A 21,841-nucleotide genomic window follows, 5' to 3' on the forward strand; every position below is an offset into this window, starting at 1 on the left:
TTAAAAATTCACTCTGATTGTTCCAGATTTGAACTAACTAGGGCTCTGATGTCAGGTGCTTTTCTTCTAACGCTACTATTAACCTGAAGTGGTCCGAATGTCAACATCTTTCCATTTAAACTGCAAAACAAGTCTGTAGGTAATCATTTGTTGGACAGTCTGCACAAGCATGAAAAAATGCTTTGTATCGTATAACAAAGCTACGGTAGGATGCGTTTGTAAAGTGCATGACAATTATTTGTTGCACACTCACTCCATCCCATCCAGAATGATGGCTGATGATCAGTTCAGGCAGCTGTTTCATCTGTGCATGTCCATATCTTACATTGTAGGACTGCAGAATGCTTTCAACCTCTTCATACGCGTTGTGCTGAAAAGAGTCTGTTAAATGCCTGCATTTGAATGTAAACGTGTGGCAAATAAAAGGGCTTCAGTCAGGACATGGCTAAGCATCTGAAATAAGCGCCACAGGGATAAAATACAATACGCGTGGGTGGAATGAAAGGAATCAGAGCTCCAGTTTTACCCGGTTTTGACACAATAATCACTCTTTTCCTTTGGGACTGGAATCTACTGTTGTGCTTGTGTGGGGGCGGATTCTTAATTCATGTGCAACGGGCAGCACACGCTCGATAATCTCAATAACATACTCTACTTGCTCTCAACCCCCCCCACAATCATCAGCTTCTGTGTCCCAACGCCAAGCTCACCGTGTAGCACAGACTGGTGGAGGCTCCAGTAGATACTCAGACAGTTCTTCTCCTTCTTCATCCCTCGTTTACACTGGCAGCCGTGCAGAGGGGTGGAGAGAAGTGCCGTCATGGCATTCTCACACTGGTTTCGCGCTCCTGGACCCAGTTTGACGCTGCCGTCTCCGGCCACGCACTGCCTGAGGGTGCGCAGTCGCGGGCTGCAGGTGTCGTCGCTGGAACAGGTGTCTCCAGCTCGCAGGCAGTCGCTCCCGCCTGCAGACAGAACCACGGGTGGAACTCCTGCAAGATAAGACACGGGACAGGTTCAGTCCACGTTCAGCCACTTCAGTCGGAGCTCAAGTTCCAGTTCAAGTTCAAGTTGACCTTATCAGTACCCGTAGGTAGATTTGTTTTGCAGTAGATGGGAGAAGGCATCTCACACACAATCTTTACAGTCATTAATTTGACACAGGACAATACAGAGAACAGGTTTACGACAGCACAAGACAGACATGGCAGGTACTCACAATGCTCACTGAACAGGATGAAAGTAGATGTTGCCCACAAGGCAAAGAACAATAAATAGAGGCATAACCAAGGTCAGGGTTTCCGATAAATAGAAATAAATAAGTTAAAAGCAGGATAGACCTCAGCAATAAATAAAATGTGTTCATCCATCCATCCATCCATCCATCCATCCATCCATCCATCCATCCATCCATCCATCCATCCATCCATCCATCCATCCATCCATCCATTTTCCGCCACTTCAAAAGGGTCAATCCGGTCAATCTACACTCCTACCCTCACCTATGGTCATGAACTTTGGGTAGTGACCGAAAGGACGAGATCGCGGATACAAGCGGCCGAGATGAGTTTCCTCCGCAGGGTGGCTGGACGCTCCCTTAGAGATAGGGTGAGATGTTCGGTCACCCGGGAGGAGCTCGGAGTCGAGCCGCTGCTCCTCCACATTGAGAGGAGTCAGCTGAGGTGGCTTGGGCATCTGTATCGGATCCTGGTGGATCCTCCCTAGGGAGGAGTTCCAGGCATGTCCCTTGATGAAGCATTGTAGCACGTGGCCCCCTGCAGGGCTTTGAACTAGGACCCAACACCTTTGTGTTAGCTTCAAACTTCCTACCCAGTTCCCTACTCAACCCCCTGTAAACGACACCTGGAAGTTGGTTCAAACAGACTTGAAACATGAGAACACCCTATGGGGTATTTTGGAAGTCTGTGACAGTCATGCCAAATGTCTGATAATGACATTTGGCCCGAATCCCATCCGACTGTAAATTACTTTTTGTCTCTTGCCTGATTTGTGTATTCCTGCATTTTGGTGTTAAACTTCTTGTATAAAAATCTGGTTACAACATCACTCGAGGTCGGCACACCAACTCAGACACGATCTGTGTAGGTTCGCCCACCGCCGGCTTGCTGAATAAAAACTCACTATACCACAAAGCGGACTTCTGAACTGGTTTTGATAAATTCCTCAACACCCTCCGGGAGGAGACCCCGGGGAAGACCCAGGACACGCTGGAGAGACTATGTCTCTCAGCTGGCCTGGGAACGTCTCAGACTCCCCCCGGAAGAGCTGGAGGAAGTGTCTGGAGGAAGAGATGGAGGAAGAGATGGAGGAAGAGCTGGAGGAAGAGCTGGAGGAAGAGATGGAGGAAGTGTCTGGGGTGAAGGAAGTCTGGGCATCCCTGCTGAGGCTGCTGCCCCCGCGACCAGGTAAAATGTGTTAAGATTTGTTTAAAAGAGACAGCAGCAGAGACAAAGTTGTTCCTATAGCGTGTGGTCCTCATTCTCGGGACTATGAATCTGCGCCCTGATGGCAGTAGCTGGAACTCACTCGCTAAGGAATGGGAGGCATCATTGGGAATGGAGCTGGAGCTGCGGCAACTGCTTGGCCTCCAGCGACTCCAGGCCCAGCTATGTTTCCCCAACCATTTAATGATCGGGTTGAGTGAGCTCCTTTTCTTTTAGGGGCAGGTTTCTGAACCATGATGCTAGTGAAAAAGTTAAAACAGATTCAATAAAAGCGCTATAAAAAAGTGTCATCATGGTCCTATCAATGTGGAAACGGGACAACTTCCTCAGACAGAACAGCTGCTGGTTGTGCAGATGCCTTTACACACACTACAGGACCACAAACAATTCGTTTTTGATTTATTACCAGTCAGTCTTATACACGTATTTATGCCAACAGTTATACTGTAAGTGTATTGTATAATGTCCACCCACCCATCCACCCATCCATCCATCCATCCATCCAGATGCTGGAGCTTATCCAAGCTGACTGCAGGACAGTGTACACCCTGAACACACACACACACACACACACACACACACACACACACACACACACACACACACACACACACACACACACACACACACACACACACACAGAAAGCAAAATGCTTTTTTAACCAGGCTGAAAATACAGTACAGACCAAAAGTTTGGACACACCTTCCCATTCAAACAAATGGCGAAGTGTGTCCAAACTTTTGGTCCGTACTGTATGTTTATTAAAAACTGCTTAAAAACAGGGGATGTTTAAATGGACATTCCTTTCACTTTCAGGACATGTTTTTGAAATAATAATTAAAAAAAAAAAAAAAAAAGCAAGGGTCATTGTCTGCACCTGTATTATTGCAATTTGAAACATCTGATTTTCGGGTGAGCAGAACTTTAAAAAAAAAAGTATTTGTGCAATAAATTGCAACTTAATTAATAATCTTTCAATTAATTGTGATTAAAAAAAACAATCGTCAGCCCCGAGAGAGCGAGAGAGAGAGAGAGAGAGGGATGGCTACATGAAATAGGAACATATAAATTGGAATGATTTTCTGCCCCCATTAAACACACGGCTTTGAGGTTGTGTCTCACTTAGCTTCCTCGGAAATATTCCCCAAATATTTCAGACTGGCTCCTCCCCAGTTTGCGTGACTCACAAAGAATGTTTTAGAGTGCCTTCATTTCTTTGACTTTATTTCAATGTATACCCCTCCACCCCACCCAATCAGATGAGATGTTTGTTGGAATATCTTTTTTCGTCCTCAATTTTTTTGTTTAATGTGGAAATTTATTCTGTAAGTAAGTCAATGTAAAGAAGTGAATCACACCTTTCAAACTAAACTTATTAGAATGCTAATGTATTATATATGCGGTGATCAAACGTGTCCAGTGATGCTTCCACCACTGTGTACAATCTTTCTGAAGCTGCACTCAAAAACCCAAAGGGGTGCTATAATATTCATGAATTTATACAGCTGTCACATGTAATCCCTTAAACACCACTGAGTGAATTCTGATAAAACTTGGGGGGGGGATGAAGCACCAGTACATCCGGACGTACTTGGAATTGCAAAAATATTTCATCTCAAATCAAAACCACCTATTTGTTACAGACTGGCCCCAAAAGGGCGAGCATCATTTGTAGGAGAGCAACACATCTACTTTTATATGATTTCATGTGACACAAGCTTAATTTCCCTCAGGAAACTAAATGCTTGTTTATTCTCAGTTTTCAAAGAGCTCTTACTCACTCTTAACAGTGATGGTGTGTTTTGATCCATGGATGTGTCTAGTTTAGCATATCACACACATACATCTACAATCATATATATATATATATACACAGTACACCTTATTTCAAAATATTTCCTGAAGCTCGAGGATGAGATCAAATCATATTTAGGTACAAAACAACTTTTCATTAACTGTATTTGGCCTTCAATCAATTTTTGTCAGGTAAAAATACCCATTTTCAGGGGGAGAAATCAGATTCTGGCAGGCAATCACTTTTTGGCACGACACCGGCACGGCGTGTCCTGCACACGGCTGCAGCACCAGCAGCACCAGAGCGCAGCTGGAAGTGGCCGACTGACTGACGCTGAGCTTCAAACACAGAGGGACACGATCAGCGCTATTATATTATAAGTCTGATATGTGATGACATTAAAAGTACAGGTATGACATGAATCTTGCTTCATTTCACCACCTCACCGTCTGCGTCGCCAGTTCCCCATATCTTCAAAATGTTCCTGCCCTAGGATCAAAGTTTGCGTAAAGATACGCTTTGCGTAGAAGGTGGCTTGCGCATCTTTCAAGCCCTGTTTTGTGCGCACGCAAGCTATATAAATGAGGCCCCTGGACTCTACACTGCCCCCTCTGGCCAACCGGGGCGCCAGATGGGGTGGAGAGGATCTGGCCGGAATATCGTGATCCTTCCACGCGCTACGTCCGGCAAGATAAACCCCACCCTGTCTGGTGAAAAGAAGCGGCCTGCTCACTCCTCAGGTTAAGGAGGAGACCTGAGCTCAGTGCAGGAACTCCCGGGGTTGGTAGACGGAGCAATGCCCAGGACTGTCACTTAGAGTGCTTTCACACCTGTCCCAGTTTTTCCGAAACAGGGAGCGTTTCCCCCTTAAGATCGGTTTGTTTAGTACAGTATATTTGAACACAGCAATCGCGCTCGGATGCGGCACAAAACAAGGGAGCCGAGATCGTTTGCAGTGAGAACATAATCTACACAGCAACCGACACAACTCACTCATAACCTCACAGCTCATTGAAACAATACTTCGTCCCTCCTGAAAAGTGATTAAAATGAAACAAATTTTCTAATGAATACCTGCTTGCCTTTAATGCGTGGCAGGGAAATCCAATAAATTTATGAAAATAATACATTTCTTATCCACACTGTTGCTCAAAAAGGTGGAATAAAATATATATTTTTTTCTTTTCTTTTCTCTAACTTAAACAAATTATATTTCAGAGATTCAACACTCAAACTCTTAAGAAAAAGAACAGCATACCTGCTGTGAAACTAGCAGGGAAGTTGGTCATGGCCTGCTTTTATGCATCTGGCACAGACAGGAGGCACTGAAGCTGTGCAGGGCACAAGGGATTTTGAAGACCGTAAAAGCCCTGGAGTTAAAAATGAGTGCCAGGAAGTGCCATGGGATAATAATCTGTCTGCTCATGAAGAGAGAAACAACAAGGGTGGATGCAGAAATCTCACTGAGACCTATACAGAGTAGGTTGTTGGCAGTGACTGCAACACATTTTTTTTACAACAAAATGTTAAGTTGAAGGTACCATCATTTTTATTCCAGGATTTTCAAGATAATTTCCTGGATTTATATCCGTGCTTTAAATCCTTTAAAATGCTTGAATTTTAATGATGTGTTTTATGTATTAAAAGTGTTCGAAAACCAAAAGAAAAGTTAGTGCAAAGTTAATAAATGAAAATACTAGCAAAAGTCTATTTATTCACATAGCTCCTTAAACTCAGCAGTTATCTATAAATATTTTTTTATTTAAAGCAGATGGAGGGGGTAAAATGCTGGGTGTTATAATGTCATTCGTTTCTGATGCAAATTAGCTTCTCTGGAGAGTTTTATTGGACCGAGAAAAGAAAACTTAGAAGAAAAACAGAAAAAAAACCTGAAGGATCTGATCTGCTTCATGTCAAGAACTCTAATACTTGGAATGTACATTTGCAATGGAAATAAACATAATTTCTACCCTGTGTATGCAGGAAAATAACCCAACGAAGAAAAATCTTTCTTGCATGTATGTTATGTTTCACTGCAGGTGGGAACAGTTATGTGGGTGGTGTGTGTGTGTGTGTGTGTGTGTGTGTGTGTGTGTGTGTGTGTGTGTGTGTGTGTGTGTGTGTGTGTGTGTGTGTGTGTGTTCTGATACTCTAGGTGGATGGAAGAGGCACCATTCGGCATCATTCAATTTCAAGCGGAAATGCGCCCCAGTGAGCATTGCCAGTGTAAATCACATTTTATTGCCACTAATCCAGTGTGGGTTGAGGTTTGATGTTTGAGAAATTAATAAGCACTTCAGATTGCAAGAGATAAAGATTGGCCTAAAAAAAAAAAAAAAAAAACTAGTACGGCAGCACACAGTGACAACCAATTAGGAGAAATCAGTCGCCTTTTCATTCAAATATGTTCCATCCTATATTCCTCCGATAATCCCACTGTGGCAAATAATCTGTTTTAGCGCTCTCTTTCTCTGCTGTGTTGTTTCCTTTGTTCACCATCACATTATCTGTTTCCACTGGTGTGTTTCATTCTTCATTTGCCCAGAAACCCACCTGGAATAGTTCAAGCAGCCGACTTTGAAAGGAAACAAAAAAAATAAAATCAAAGTGAACTCCCTTGTCATTTATTTGCTGTTGAGTTAATTTGGATTTAATTCTTGGATAATAATCATGAGTGAGTCATTAAGTCATGTTGAGACATGTATTATACAGCGATACACATTTTGTTTCTAACCTTTGCTGCTCCACTGTTCTTCGATCAAGTTTGTAATGGGAATAGAATAGAATAGAACTTTATTAATCCCACAGAGGAGACAATAAATACATATATGTTGTCGGGCCACAGTCCTGTTTTGAACATGGAACGACTTGATGTCAATTCTGAGGCCTCACTCTGAGACCAGCCTTGATTTCTTACAACTGACCGCATGGTTCGAAACAAAGGAACCTCCATAATGACTCAAAACCCCAGCAGGCTTTGCATTTACGGACCTTGGTGATGAGGAATAGCCTCCTCATTGGGCTTGAACCCCAAAACGCAGGAGGGGCCGTTGTCGATTCATTGCAGCCTGGTCCGGCTATAAAGAGCAGGCTCCCCCCTTTCTTTTTCTCTTTTTCCTCCTCTCTTTCTCCCAAGATCTCTTCTACCTCTGCCCTGTCCACGGTCCCATGGAGTTCTCTGTGAGCTATGAAGAAGGCCACAGCTCCTATTTTAGCATGAAGAGCTACTAGCTATGGGCTGGCCTGCTCCATTATCGGACCTGAAGAAGCGTCTGGTGGCCTTGAAATGGCAACCACAGTCTGCAGCGCTGCAACGAGTGACCCGCGAACGTTCTGAGCCCCAGAAGAGCCGAACGAGGGACTGTTGCATGCCTCGACGTGAACGCCTTTGGACCGACCTGGAGCTGTAGGAGGCACAGCTGCGTTTCCCCCAGTTTGTGTTTCTGTTTTGCCCCGCCTGTTTTCCATCTGCCCTGATTGTTCACACCTGTGTCTCGTTACCCCCTTGTGTATATCTGGTCTTGTCTTTCCCTTGCTCCTCGTGGTTCCATACTGTTTCCTTCCTCCATGTGTCTTGCCAAGTTTTCAGGTTTTTCTCTAGTGTTTTTAGTTAATCCTGCTCTGCAGCGTTTTTGGTTCTTGCCTTTTTTTTTTTTTAAATAAACCCTTTTTGCTGAACTCCTGCCTCTCGCTCTCCTGCATCTGGGTCCTCATCCAACCACTCTGTGACAGCATCCCATCATCCACACTGAGATGAGGAGAGCAGGAGAACGAGAGATATGCTCTTCACCAGGATCACCTGCAGATCGTAACCATCCAGCTGTTCCCAAGGAACGCTGACTGGCCAGACCAAACCACCTTTTTCTTCAACTACAAAGATCCATGTAAGAGGCTGTTTTTGTGTCTGGGCAGAGAAACTTAGTTAACACATTTAACTAGCGTATTTTTGCGTTGTGAGCCGGACCACTGATCCCATCACAACTGTGTTTATTAGTTTAAGTGTGTTTGTTTATTTTATTGCTTGTCTGCTGTTGCATCCACGTTGCTGGATCTTGTTGACATGTTCTTCCACAACAGAAAACAAAGCCCTTCCTCATTTCCCAGTTGAATGACCAGAGCGCAGAGCGTTTCACATTGGTGCGTCTCTGTGTGGGAAACATCAGAAGAACTTGGTTTTCCGGTCGTGAAAAATTTTTCTAGTGTCTTGGATTTTACTTTTTTCCTCTCATCCTCTCCTACTAACCCCCACAAACACTCTTATCTTGGCCATAAAGCTTCCGAGTTTGTTTTTCACTGGATGAGGTGAAATCTCGCCCACCATTTTGAATCACGTGAGACTCAGTCACCACGTGACTTTGTCAGCCATCCATCTTTCTTTTCATGTGTATGAACAGCCATCGTGACACACACACTAACACACTGACGCACGCACACACACACACACACACACACACACACACACACACACACACACACACACACACACACACACACACACACACACACACACACACAGTCACATACGTATATAATCTGATGTGTTAATGTTTAGTTAGTTGTTGCTTATGTGTAGTTTAGCCATCATAATTTGTCCCAAGTGTTGTTTCACTATGTTTTAACACTTGTGTAAATAAATTCTGATAAATTGAAATGAAAGAAGTTGTTTGTGTTTATTTTATACAGATTTGTCACAGCTGCTGGTTGCAAAGGTCTGTGCTTGAACTCCTTCTTTCACTGTTATTCTGTAACGCCACCCCCGGCAACACGCTGGCACGTAGGGACTAACAGTTACCTTGAGACTGATTTTTCTGTTCAGTTATTATTTTCCTGATGGTTCAGACGGATACCAGAGAGTGAGTATGAACTGCTCTCCTTGCATGTAAAATAAAGGTCTTTCCTTTGCTAATATTCAACCGGAGCCAGTTTAATGATTTCATATTATGTTTCACCACAACAATGTTGTTTATAGTTTACTGAAGAACATTTATGAGCATTTCCTAACTTTCAAAGGCTTTTATTGAAAAAAAAATCGATTTGACTTGTTCAAAAAGTTAACGTTTACTCAAATTGGATGTACAGTACCTGTTTGCAATCTTTGAGAAATATGAAACTGGCAACAGGTTTATTCCCCCTTATTGACCGTTTGTCAAGCCCCGCCCCTGTTGCTAGGTCTGACAAAACAATAAATTAAAAGGAACACATCAGGTAACGTGTAGTGAGTATAAAAAGACTGAGGTTTTCGGCTAAAACCAGATCTCATAATTTCATAAGGGTGCAGTATTTATGCAGCAAGCTTTAAACCTTTTCTTGAAAGTTTCAACTCCAAATTCAGAACACTTTTTTTTGCACAGTAAAAAGATCAGAGATCACGAGTGAGTTTTTTTCTTATGTTGAACTTTCTTACCTCGTCTATTTTTTATGTTTCTGCTTTAACCGAGAGAAAAAATACATTTCAGTTGATCATTTGCTGCAGTAGGGAGGATAGTGAATCCTAACGGGGACTCTAAACCCTTGGATTGGATGGTAACTTGACCGTTCTTTTGAGGGACTGCAGTTTTGTTACTCTACAGGACTGTCTCAGAAAATTAAAATATTGTGATAAAGTCCTTTATTTTCTGTAATGCAAAAATGTCATACATTCTGGATTCATTACAAATCAACTGAAATATTGCAAGCATTTTATTATTTTAATATTGCTTAAGAAAACTCAAATATCCTATCTCAAAAAATTTGAATATTCTGGGAATCTTAATCTTAAACTGTAAACCATAATCAGCAATATTAAAATAATAAAAGGCTTGCAATATTTCAGTTGATTTGTAATGAATCCAGAATGTATCACATTTTTGTTTTTTTAATTGCATTACAGAAAATAAAGAACTTTATCACAATATTCTAATTTTCTGAGACAGTCCTGTATATTGTAGTACCTTATTTGCAAACATCTCTACGAAGACTTTTTAACTGAGACCAGTCACTGTGTTTGCTGGGGCTTTTTCTGTGGCTAATGTTGCCTGATCTCCTCCTCATCAGCAGTCAAGTCTAAATAAATTAATAAATATTTGACACAAAAAAAATCCTTAATAAATATGTAGTCTTACACGTCAACATGAATGTAATTGAAGGGAAAATAAAATTAAAAATATATTGATTTACTATGTATAAATAATTTATTCTGCATAGTAAGGAATATTTTTCTCTGCATTATTGATTCAGCAAAATATGAGGAAATGATGCAGAACCAAGAAACCTCTCTGGCCCCAATGCAGAATAATATATTTATTTTTTCAGTGATGAATCCATCCCAAAGAAAATCAATATTCCGCAGCTGCTCCAGTATGACCATGCAATGGCCATTTGGACTTCTATCTTGGAACTGAACGTACGTGTGGGAATCTGCGATACATCAGCCATCCATGCAAGTTTTTAGGAGGAAAGGTGGCAGGGACGTGAGGGACAATATTTGGAAGACCTGCAAAGAAAATTGATTTCAGAATGAGCTCTAGTGCTGTGAATGATACGGAGGAAGAAAATGATTACAATGAAATTAGATTACAAGATCATTTGAAAAGAAATGAAAGAAGCTGAAGATTATCTGTGGCTCAGAAAAGTAAAAATAGGATATTATGAAAATAAAGACATTTAATCTGTGTAAATCAGAGCAGTTACGAGTAGAATATTTTCAGAGGCAGGGAATTGTACGGCTTATGATCGTTTTGTAGTTGAAAGCATGAAGTGAACAGGTAGAGTTCAGTAGATTAATTTTATGCACATTAGAAAAGCTGACGTCCCACTTGAACATTTTGTCTTTTGGGCGTTGTGCATTAGGGAAAATGTTGCTCTAAGGCAACAGAACAAACTTAATCTGTTTATGAATATTATGAGTTCCTTTGGCAATTTAATGATCCCAAGTAGCTTGGCAATTTGCTCAAGAGAAGCTGCCATCTTCCCAAGTATGAAATATAGTGAACATTTTAAAGGGATGTGCCAGGGGATATTTTGGGAATTTGCCCATTTGCCATCAGCCCAAGAGCTTCATAAGATAGTCTCTAAAATTCTCTTCTCTGTGCATTCAATACCTCTGATTGATAAGATTCCCTTCTAGCCCTGCTTTGTTTAGTCCCTTGACGTGGATTGATGCACCTTTATGGCAATAAAATTACTGATGAGTCCAAAATGATGTTCTTTATACCTTGAGACTTGTATATTTATCTTGTGTAGTTAAACTGCCTAAAATGCGACAAAGATCTTCTGAACAGATGCATAAAAGGATCCATAGTTTGGTGATGCAGCACTTTCACAGCTCCTGATTCCACTCAGGTTGATGCATGTCGCCATTACATGCATAAATTTAAAAAGGACATTAATACAAATTGTTCCTTCTGTAATTTACATCCAGAAACAGTTCATTCATTTAGTTATTTATATTTATTTTGGCTTTGCTCTCATTCGGAAAAAACTATGGGCAGATATTAGCAAATTTATGGAGGAAAGTAAATAAAGTAAAAAAAAAAAGAAAAAAAAAACTTAAAAAAAAAAACTTAAAAAAAAAAGGTTGATGCATGTCACCGTTGTCACCTTCTGTTCCAGTACATCTCTCACAATCAGACACTACTTATTCCCTAAATGTTGGTGTATCTTTTTTTAAATCGTTCTTAGTTGTGAAGGCCAATTTATAACACTTAATTTTCAGTTAAAGCCACAAAGATATTTCACTTACAATTTCAGTGCATACTTCAGTGCATTCTTGCTCATAACTGAAATTGATAACCTTCTTTAATATGCTAGTTATGAATAGAAATGACAAATAGTTAAACTGTTTCAGGGTCAGATAAAAAAAAGACTTATTTACATTATGACAGGTAGCCCTTTGTTAATTGTAACGAACCTCATGACAAGATCACTGAAGTTCATGGAGGCAGGAATCAATCAAGCAGAACAAGGAAAACTGCAGAGTGCACACAAGCCATTGATTAGAAACAGCTGTGGATGCAGGAGCAGAACAGTGGGGTAATCAACTTAATTAAAAACAGGTGTGACACAGTCCTACGCAGGATCCGCAACTTTCACAAAAGTACAAGCGAAGAGCAACTTTCAAAATAAGACCGGAGCTTAACAACTGTACAACAACAATTGAAAAAGTACAAACAAACTGACCACAATGTAGTCGAGCAGAGAATTTCAAAATCATAGAAAGTCCAACGCTGCCCTATGATGGGCATTTTCTATGACCAGCTACTGTGGCTGGTCTGAGTCGTGGTCCCAGGGCGACCTCCACCCAGTACTCGAGTTGTAAAATAAAATCAGGGGGAATGGTGGATTTTATCATATGGGGACAGATAATTTGTGCTGATTATAAATAATATAATATATTACGAATAATAGCAGTGACCAAAACACCTGCAGAAATACTGCAGGAATGACATAGCAGCAGTTAAATGCAGCCTTCTGTAAGCTTTAAATATCCACTGGGCTTACATCAAATACATCAAAACACAACAATAAAAAACACTTTTCTGAACTTATCAATATGACTCTGTCCTTCACAGGATAAGTAAAATGGATCACTGCAAAATCTCACAATCTTAACAAGAATATTTGTCTTATTTCTAGTTAAAATGTCTTATTTTAGTAAAAAAAAATCTCATTACACTTAAAACAAGACTCATCACTGGAAAAAACAAAACAATTTTCACCTGTTTCAAGTAGATTTTCACTTAAAATAAGTAGAAAAATCTGCCAGTGGAATAAGATTTTTTCGCTTGTAATAAGAAGATAAATCTTGTCCCACTGGCAGATTTTCCTACTTATTTCAAGTGAAAATTTACTTGAAACAGGTGAAAATTGTCAAATAAGTTATTTTCTGGTGTTATTTTTCTGGTGATGACTCTAAATGTTGAAATAGCAGTAAAACCACATTCATTGATGGAATGACATAAGGGATGGAAAGGGGGGATGACAGTTTTACAGAGGGGATGATTTTGACCCTTTTTATTTCAGGGGGGATGCCATCCCCCCTCATCCCCCCTCATCTCCAGTACTGCCTCCACCCACTTGGGCCCTGTTTCCACGTAGCAAAAACAGTGGTGTTTTCATGCGTTTCGGCCGTTCGTTTACACGAAGACAAAGCTCAAAGTCACCAAAAACAATCATTTCTGAAAATGCTGGCCAAAGTAGAGATTTGCAAAAACTCAGTTTTCACGTTTGCCTGTAAACAGAGGGAAACATTTAGGACATTTAGGCTTCAGAAAGTCACATTATGCGTCAGAAACGTCACAGCATCATGTGCTCGACCTGTGTTTAAAATGTGTTTGGCCACGTGTCATTTGTTGATGTTTTTTTCCAGGATTCTGATTGGCTAGCATGAATCTATGCTTCTCGTTACACTGCCCCCTGTAGGTTTGGCTGCTCATAGCACCTTAACAGCTATTTATGTGGGTTTGTGTAAATGATGGTATTTTTCAAAACGTAGAGGGGGAAATATCCATTTTTGTAAATACCCGGCTATGTGTGAACGTGGCCTTATTTGTATCTAATAAATAATATCGACTTCCTCATCACAAGCAATGACTGTGGCTGGAGGAAGGAGAAGTGTATACTGTTTTATAAAACACATACCCAACCATACCCCTAATACACCCAAGTAATCCAAGCAGAATTGTCTGGTTTCACATTTTGGGCATTTACACACCTAAAGTCCTCCACATTGAAAGGTCACTACAATTGCTGATGAGCACGGAGATAGTGGTAACTCCTCTTCCCTTTGCATTATACTTCCCTCATATTGGGAGAGACCCCTAGGATGAGTAGAAGTTTATGTCGGCGGAAAATCTAAGCAATATTCCCTTTTTCCAACTTTGGTAAAAACTTGTCTTACTGTTAATGGTCCAAACTTTTAACCTGGACAGTTGTACATATACATACAAAGATATCCCTCCCATTCGGGAGGGATGGTATACCAGGCTGATTTGACAAGATATACAGTTTTCTGAGGCATTTCCACCAGTAGAGAATGTACTAAACTGATCACAATATGGCAGGGATGGGGGTGTCTAACTGCCACTTTACAAAACAACAAAGATGGCTGCAGAGTGTCTAATAACACGTTGGATCAGCAGGTTTTCACTGCAAAGCCAACATTGCCTGGTGTCATACACTGCACACCATTTCGCATGTCCTTTGGTAACACTAGTCTGGTCGTCGCTCTGACCCCGCCACATGCTTCAGTTCTCTCCTATCCTTCCTTCCTTCCTTCCTTCCTTCCTTCCTTCCTTCCTTCCTTCCTTCCTTCCTTCCTTCCTTCCTTCCTTCCTTGCTTCCTTGCTTGCTTCCTTGCTTGCTTCCTTGCTTCCTTCTTCCTGCTTTCTCCTTCCTTCCTTCCTTCCTTCCTTCCTTCCTTCCTTCCTTCCTTCCTTCCTTCCTTCCTTCCTTCCTTCCTTCCTTCCTTCCTTCCTTCCTTCCTTCTTATTCTTCCTTCCTTCCTTCCTTCCTTCCTTCCTTCCTTCCTTCCTTCCTTCCTTCCTTCCTTCCTTCCTTCCTTCCTTCTTCCTGCTTTCTCCTTCCTTCTTTTCCTTCCTTCCTTCTTCCCTTCCTTCCTTCTTCCCTTCCTTCCTTCTTTCCTTGTTTCCTTCCTTCCTTCTTTCCTTCTTTTCATTCTTCCTTCCTTCCTTCTTTCCTCCCTTCTTCTCTTCCCCCTTCCTTGACCCGAAGACAGCACAAGGGTTAACTGACCAATTAAAGTTTGATATTCTTTTTTGGTCAAACCGAAAGTCTAGACTAAACCACATACCAACCCCAGCACCTTAGAAAAGGTAACACAAGAAAATCCAACATAAAAAAGGACTTTATTTCAAAAAGAGGCTATAGGAGATTAGTTGAAACTAGTTCACATTAGTGAGATTTGCCCATCCATGAAAAAGTCATCTGTCTTATGGGTGGTCAAAGAGCTCATTAGAGGGAAATGCTGGCAGCACACTGAACCATGTCCACCCTGCCAGCTGCACTCTGTTGTATCCTGCCAACAAATGGAGGGTGTTGTACAACTTGACAATGATCCTAACTACAGAACCATTGGTTGTCAACAAGACATCCTATTATCCTTTACTCTCATTAAATGATTCCTTCCTATTTGCTTTAATGTTCTGCTCAGACACAAAAAGCAAAGTGTTTATATTTGTCATTACTCAGGGGTGCACTGGGAGTTTTATACAATGTTATGGATACAAAAATCCACCTCAAAGCTACTGTATTATCCTGGAAGTAGCATGCTCTGTTGAAAAAAAAAGAGACTTGTGAAATGACATTTTCCTTGGATTTTCTATTCAGCATACCAGGAAATCCATAGCCTTGACAAAACAAAGCCCAGATCAGTGCAGATGTAATTTTCTCACTAACATAGTAATCTGGGGAAACAAGGCCATTTATTTAATCTATTGTCTTGGTGCTGTCATCTTGACCTTTAAAATCTTTACACTTGTTTTAGCAGAATGGCTTTGACACTTGCCGTCTTAGGGTTGATTCCTTGTAATTTCAGGATGTTGGAATAGAACCCTAATCTCACTGCAGAAGTGATGAAGAAAGCTGACAACATATGAAGATACAAATGGGACCAAAGTCTTTCCTTTGTAAGAGTAAATACTGTTTAAATATTTTTGCTCTCTAAACTGGTATACAGTTTAAGTTAAATTCCTCAGCTTTCATGGTGGAATCCCACAGCACTTTTGGATCTGGCAAAGAAATCCCTCTTAACAGTCCCTGGAGATTTTTGAGTCCTTACACTCTGTTACTCATAGGCCATGGCTGAAATGGTGCTGCAACAGGAAATCATAGTCAGTGCATACACACACACACACACACACACACACACACACACACACACACACACACACACACACACACACACACACACACACACACACACACACACACACAGTTGTGTGGCAGACCCAAATGCAGCACAAGGGCACAACATTTACACAAACCCGGATAAATACGCTGCTAAGGTGCTATGAGCAGCCAAACCTACAGGCGACAGTGTAACGAGAAGATAAAGTCATGCTAGCCAATCAGAAACCTGGAAAAAAACATCAACAAATGACACAAGTAACTACAGTGGTCAAACAAATTGTAAACACAGGTCGCACACATGACGCTGTTGACGTTTCTGATGCATAATGTGACGTTCTGAAGCCTAAATGCCCGTTTCCCTCTGTTTACAAGCAAACGTGAAGAGAGAATTTTTGCCAATCTCCACTTTGGCCGGAGTTTTCAGAAATGATCGTTTTTGACTTTGAGCTTCGTTTTCGTTAAACAAACGGCCAAAACACATGAAAACACCACCGTTTTTGCTACGTGTAAACGGGGCCTCAGACTCACGACCCATGGCAGAGAAGGCTACACACCAAGATCAAAGCTATGTGGAAAGAGGTACTGTATGCCAGCTGTCTGAACAATTGAAAGATGCAATAAAGACAAAATAAACAATTGCTAGGAAGTACCACAAGCTCTCAGTACCTGAGGCACTGGAATCTGCCAAACAAAGAACCCCAGCCTTAGGTTACCCAGGTGAGAAGATACACTACAGGTGCAGAGGCTAGGAGAATAAAGAGGTTGTTTTCTACTGAACCATTCACAGTGCACTCTCAAGGTATCATCATGTGGCTAGACCAACCCAAGCCTAAGACTGAATAATATATCTGAGAAAGAAGCATTGCATAACATCAATGGGCAGTGAATCTAAGAGCGGACCTCAGCATTCACCAGATCAAGAACCAGTTACCATCGCAATAAAACATTTTCACGCCAAATGGAAATAGAAGTTATCTGCAGAATATTCCAAGTTTCGAAATCAAAATCATAATCAAAAGTCGAGTTTATTCTCTGGGTGAGTACAAACTGCTGATTGCTTCACTAAGCACAGTAACATGACGACTGTCAGAGCCAACTTTCAATCAATCAAAATAAGAAGAAAATTCACACCCCTCCGAGTTGTCATGGATGTAAAAATCAAACAATTGAAACTCAAACAGTTTTTTGAGCCAGGCTGTAAACATGTTTATTTATGTTCCAACATTGGATATTTTAACATGAAGGTCAAGGGAGATTTACTCGCCAGCCTCAAGCGCCAGTCCAGGAACTGCAACAAATCGTAGATGAGACTTGGAAGTTAGATAATTGGCACTTGGATGGGACCCACTAAGCATAACCCAAGGTTGCATAGTCATAATCATGAAGCAGCCCCATAAAGGGACAATCCCTTCCAACTACTAGCAAATAACCTCCCTGTCTCCACAAGATGGTTGATCTTGCAGGCAAAAACCTTCTGAGCCAGATTATCACAGAGTCACTATGGATACAAGTGAAGAAAACAAGTGGATAACAAATTGGTTTACTGTGACAAGTTATCAATAGAGGCCATATAGTGTTTTTAGCAAAATATTAAGCTTTTGAATGATACACATCCACAAGACATCCTAAAGACAACTGGGTCCCACTTTCTTAATTCCATCGAGACACTGGATGTGTTTTCTTATCATGCAGTGTGAGAGCATATAGAACCAAGGAGTTTGGGAGATACAAATCTCTTGAGTCATATCTACAGTCCTTTGTGCCTGCATGTGAGTTTTCCACGGATAAACCACAATAGGGTTTTCCCAAGAAAGCAACAGACATAGACTCCATATGATTGCTGAACCCACGGTTATCTTGGGCCTCACCCACATGGAGGGAATGCTCATGATGTCGCAGATGCGACTTCACAGCGGGTTACGCCCATGAGTGGCAGAAAGTCTGAGTGGCAGCGTAAACTTCAGTTACATCTAAAATGGGAAAGAGCTGTTGTGCGATAGACTGTACCCATAGATTTAGCAAGAAATCGGACTTATCGTTTTACAGACTGCCGAAAAATAAGCTTAAGAGACAAATGGATTGCTGCAATTTGCAGAAACAATTGGATTCCAGGCACTGAAACGTGGATTTGCGGTTCCCATTTTGTATCAGGTAATGTTGGATTTTTGGGTAGCTAACGTTAAACGGTCAAATCATAAAGTTCGGTGTCCTCATCACTTTAATTTTGCCAACAAATCCTGCCTTGAAGTCGGACCAAGCGTCAAGACTTTTGTATGCCTTTAAGCTTTGCTTCGTGTATTTCCCCGGCGTAGAAATTAAGTACATATAAATATCAGGAAACTGGATTTGTGGACAAATATTAATGTCCCTGGACCACTGGTTCTTGGCGTAACTGTACGGGTCACTGTCAAGTCCAACTGCCTTTAATTTAAGCCGATAATCGGCTTTATCCCGTCTTCTCCACTAGTTGCAGCCATTTTTGCCACCCAGTGCGAGTGAGGGGGCTGGTCCAGTGGTGAAGTGACGTCAACGCAGACCCTCCATATGCTCCCTGGGGTTTAATGTCAGTGGGACTACAACAGTCTTACTGTTTTGTGTCCCTATCAGGGATTTTTCAAGAGGGACTACTACTATCTTCAACCTGCCCACTTTTAACCCAAACTTCACCGACTGTCCTGCTGGTGCCCAACTTGGGTCTCTCACTTTGGGGTACAAGCTTGCTTTATCGGGGACCAGATGGGTTTTCTTTTTTTGTCCTATATTGGCCCACATGGACCAATGTGCTAGGAAAACTAGAGTTCTTCCACCAGAAAGGAACATGTGAGTATTAGAGGAAATTCAAGTCGCCATGACTTTTTCTGAAATAAAGTCAGAGTTAGGTTTGAGATTTTCTATTCTGCTATGAGGATAAAAGGCAAAGGCAAGCCAAAAAAAAAAAAATCCGTCTCAATCACATTGCTGTTGTTGCTGAGTTTCCACTGAAACAAGCTCTTTCCCAATAGGCAACATATGGAGCAGTTAGAAGAGGAAAAATTAGTGATAGCATTCCCCTAGTCTGTAAATACACAATAAATGTTTTTCAGATGCTTTTTTTTTGGTGGCTTTCCTTCCAACTTCCTCACTGTCCTAATAAAGCAAGGAGCTGCAACGTGTGATTGACAGACAGACCCAGTTGTCGATTTAACATCCATCTCCTATTTCCGCTCATCCCTTTTTAAAGAAAATAAGAAGACTGTGTGGAGCTTTGAATGCAAACAGAAACCAAAATAAACTGAGCCACAATTTCTCCAATTCCACACATATAGGAGTACTGAACTCTCCACATGACTGTTATTCCTTCTCTTGACTCTCACATTCACACTAATTATAATTATTTATTTAATTTAAGTACATGCACAAATAGTTATCACCTCCTGATGTGAAGTTACTGGCTGCGATATCTCATTTGTTTTCATCATCTCCCAGTAATGCCCCTCCATATGTATCCATATACAGTATCTTATTTTCCTGACAATTAAACAGGTATGTGGATGCGAGAGTGTGAACTCTCACCTGTATCTGTTGTGTTTGTTGAGAATGACATGCTTTACCTGCGTGTGATTCTGCCTACATTGTTTTTGTCTTTGTCTGCTTGAGACGACGGAACACTTGAAAATTGACGTTTTACAATTTCATGAAAATATTCATTTTTTTGGAATTTGATGGTAGCAACACATCTCAGAAAAAGTTGAAAAAAAAGAAGGAAAAAGGAACAGGGGTGATTACTATAGTCAAGCAGTGCATCCGAAATGCCATACTAAACAGTATATACTCAAAAAGTATACTTAAGTCCGGCAGTCTTTTGAGTAAATATCAATAGTATGCATTAATTCGGACCTACTACTCAGAGTTATTAACGTAATAGTATTTCACTAAAAGTGAAAAGCATCGCCCCTTAAATTGATTAGATAGCCTACGATAGTTGTGTTTCCCTACTCTCTCTCACTTAATGTTAACGTTATGCCATAAAACAATAACATTAGCACTAGCTATCATTGGCTGCCTGTAGCTAGTTCATTTGTAAACTTTACAAATACATCTCCCCACACAATAATGTGATAAATGATGAACTCATCTGGTTAATATCTTATGGAAACAAAGCGAAATCACACCTAATTCCTCACATTTTAATTGTAGCGTGATGATGCTGCTGCTGCAGCTCTTCTTGGTACCGGTAACGTTATCCTCCATTTTTGTTGGTTGCTAAGTATCTGCAGCACTTAGCAACCAAACACCGCTGCATTGCATTGTGGGAAGTTTCTGCTTAGCTAGTGTCCATCAATCCATACTAATACATTTCTCCAGAATGAGTATGCATAGTGCATACTATTGTGTACTTACTAATGTTTCAGACGCACTAAAAAATCTGACATACTGTTTTTGCTTCTCATCAGGGTGGAAGGATGCACATAACTCGTCCTTGAGGGCTGGTGTCCTGCATGTTTTATGTTTCCCTGCTTCTACACACCCTGATAGACATGGCTGTGTCATTAACAGAACTGTGCAGACCTTGATGACAAGCTGTTGATGACCCTTAGAATCAGGTGTGACAGAACCAGGAACCCTCAAAGGCCACGTTTACACATAGCCGGGTATTTACAAAAACGGATATTCCCCCCTCTACGTTTTGAAGAATACCATCATTTACACAAACGTGCATAAATACGCTGTTAAGGTGATATGAGCCAAACCTACAGGGGGCAGTGTAACGAGAAGCATAAAGTCATGCTAACCAATCATAATCCTGGAAAAAAACATCAACAAATGATACGTGGCCAAACAAATTGTAAACACAGGTCGAGCACATGATGCTGGTGACATTTCTGTCGCATAATGTGACGTTCTGAAGCCTAAATGTCCGTTTCCCTCTGTTTACAAGCAAACGTGAAGACGGAGTTTTTGCAAATCTCCATTTTTCAGAAATTATCGTTTTTCGTGACTTTGAGCTTCGTTTTCATGTAAACGAATGGCCAAAACGCATGAAAACACCACCGTTTTTGCTACGTGTAAACTGGGCCTAGTACATGCAGTAGGCCCAACCTTGAGGACCAGCTTTGTGCACCCTTGACCACAGTGTAGTATTCCCTATTCATTATTTTTTAAATAATAAAAACAACTGTATGCAAACTTCTTGGCAGCGATGAGATCAGTTGCTGGAGTTTAAGGAGAGGAACGTTGTCCTAGTTCTATCAGATGCAGGATTCAAGTTGCTCAACAGTCATGCGCTTTCATTGCCAGGTTTTTTTCATTTTTGATTAAATTAGTTCTTTTGGTGAAATGTCTGGAACGGCTGGCAGCCCAGTTCAGCACCTGGACTCTTCTCCTGCAAACGGTATGGGATTCAGCATCTTGCTGTGAAAGAGTCATTCTCTGGAGGGGAGCATATGTTGCTGGAAAACTGTGGTATAACATGCTCACACCACAGGCATGATGTAACCCCAAACAGTCAATCCTCCAAGATTGAAATGCAGTAAGGTCAGAAAGATCACACACTGCAAACATTCAAAATCTTAGCAAGAATATTTGTCTTATTTCTAGTTAAAATGTCTCATTTTTAGTCTCCTTATACTTAAAACAAGAGTCATTACCAGAAAAATAACTTGTTATTTGACAATTTACACCTGTTTCAAGTAAGTTTTCACTTGAAATAAGTAGAAAAAATCTGCCAAAAATTAGCTTGTAATGAGAAGATAA

General features: G+C 41.0%; 1 protein-coding gene across 1 annotated transcript in view; it reads right to left on the reverse strand.

The window, feature by feature from the left end:
- The window catches only part of gfra4a (GDNF family receptor alpha 4a), a 136,731-nt gene that overhangs the window by 77,289 nt on the left and 37,601 nt on the right, over window positions 1–21,841 (reverse strand). The window contains exon 2 of the mRNA XM_061744286.1: window positions 711–992. Within this exon, the coding sequence (XP_061600270.1) occupies window positions 711–992 (282 nt within the window). The remainder of the gene's footprint in view (window positions 1–710; window positions 993–21,841) is intronic.

The sequence above is a fragment of the Cololabis saira genome, chromosome 16, assembly GCF_033807715.1.
Source record: "Cololabis saira isolate AMF1-May2022 chromosome 16, fColSai1.1, whole genome shotgun sequence".
Lineage (NCBI taxonomy): Eukaryota > Metazoa > Chordata > Actinopteri > Beloniformes > Belonidae > Cololabis > Cololabis saira.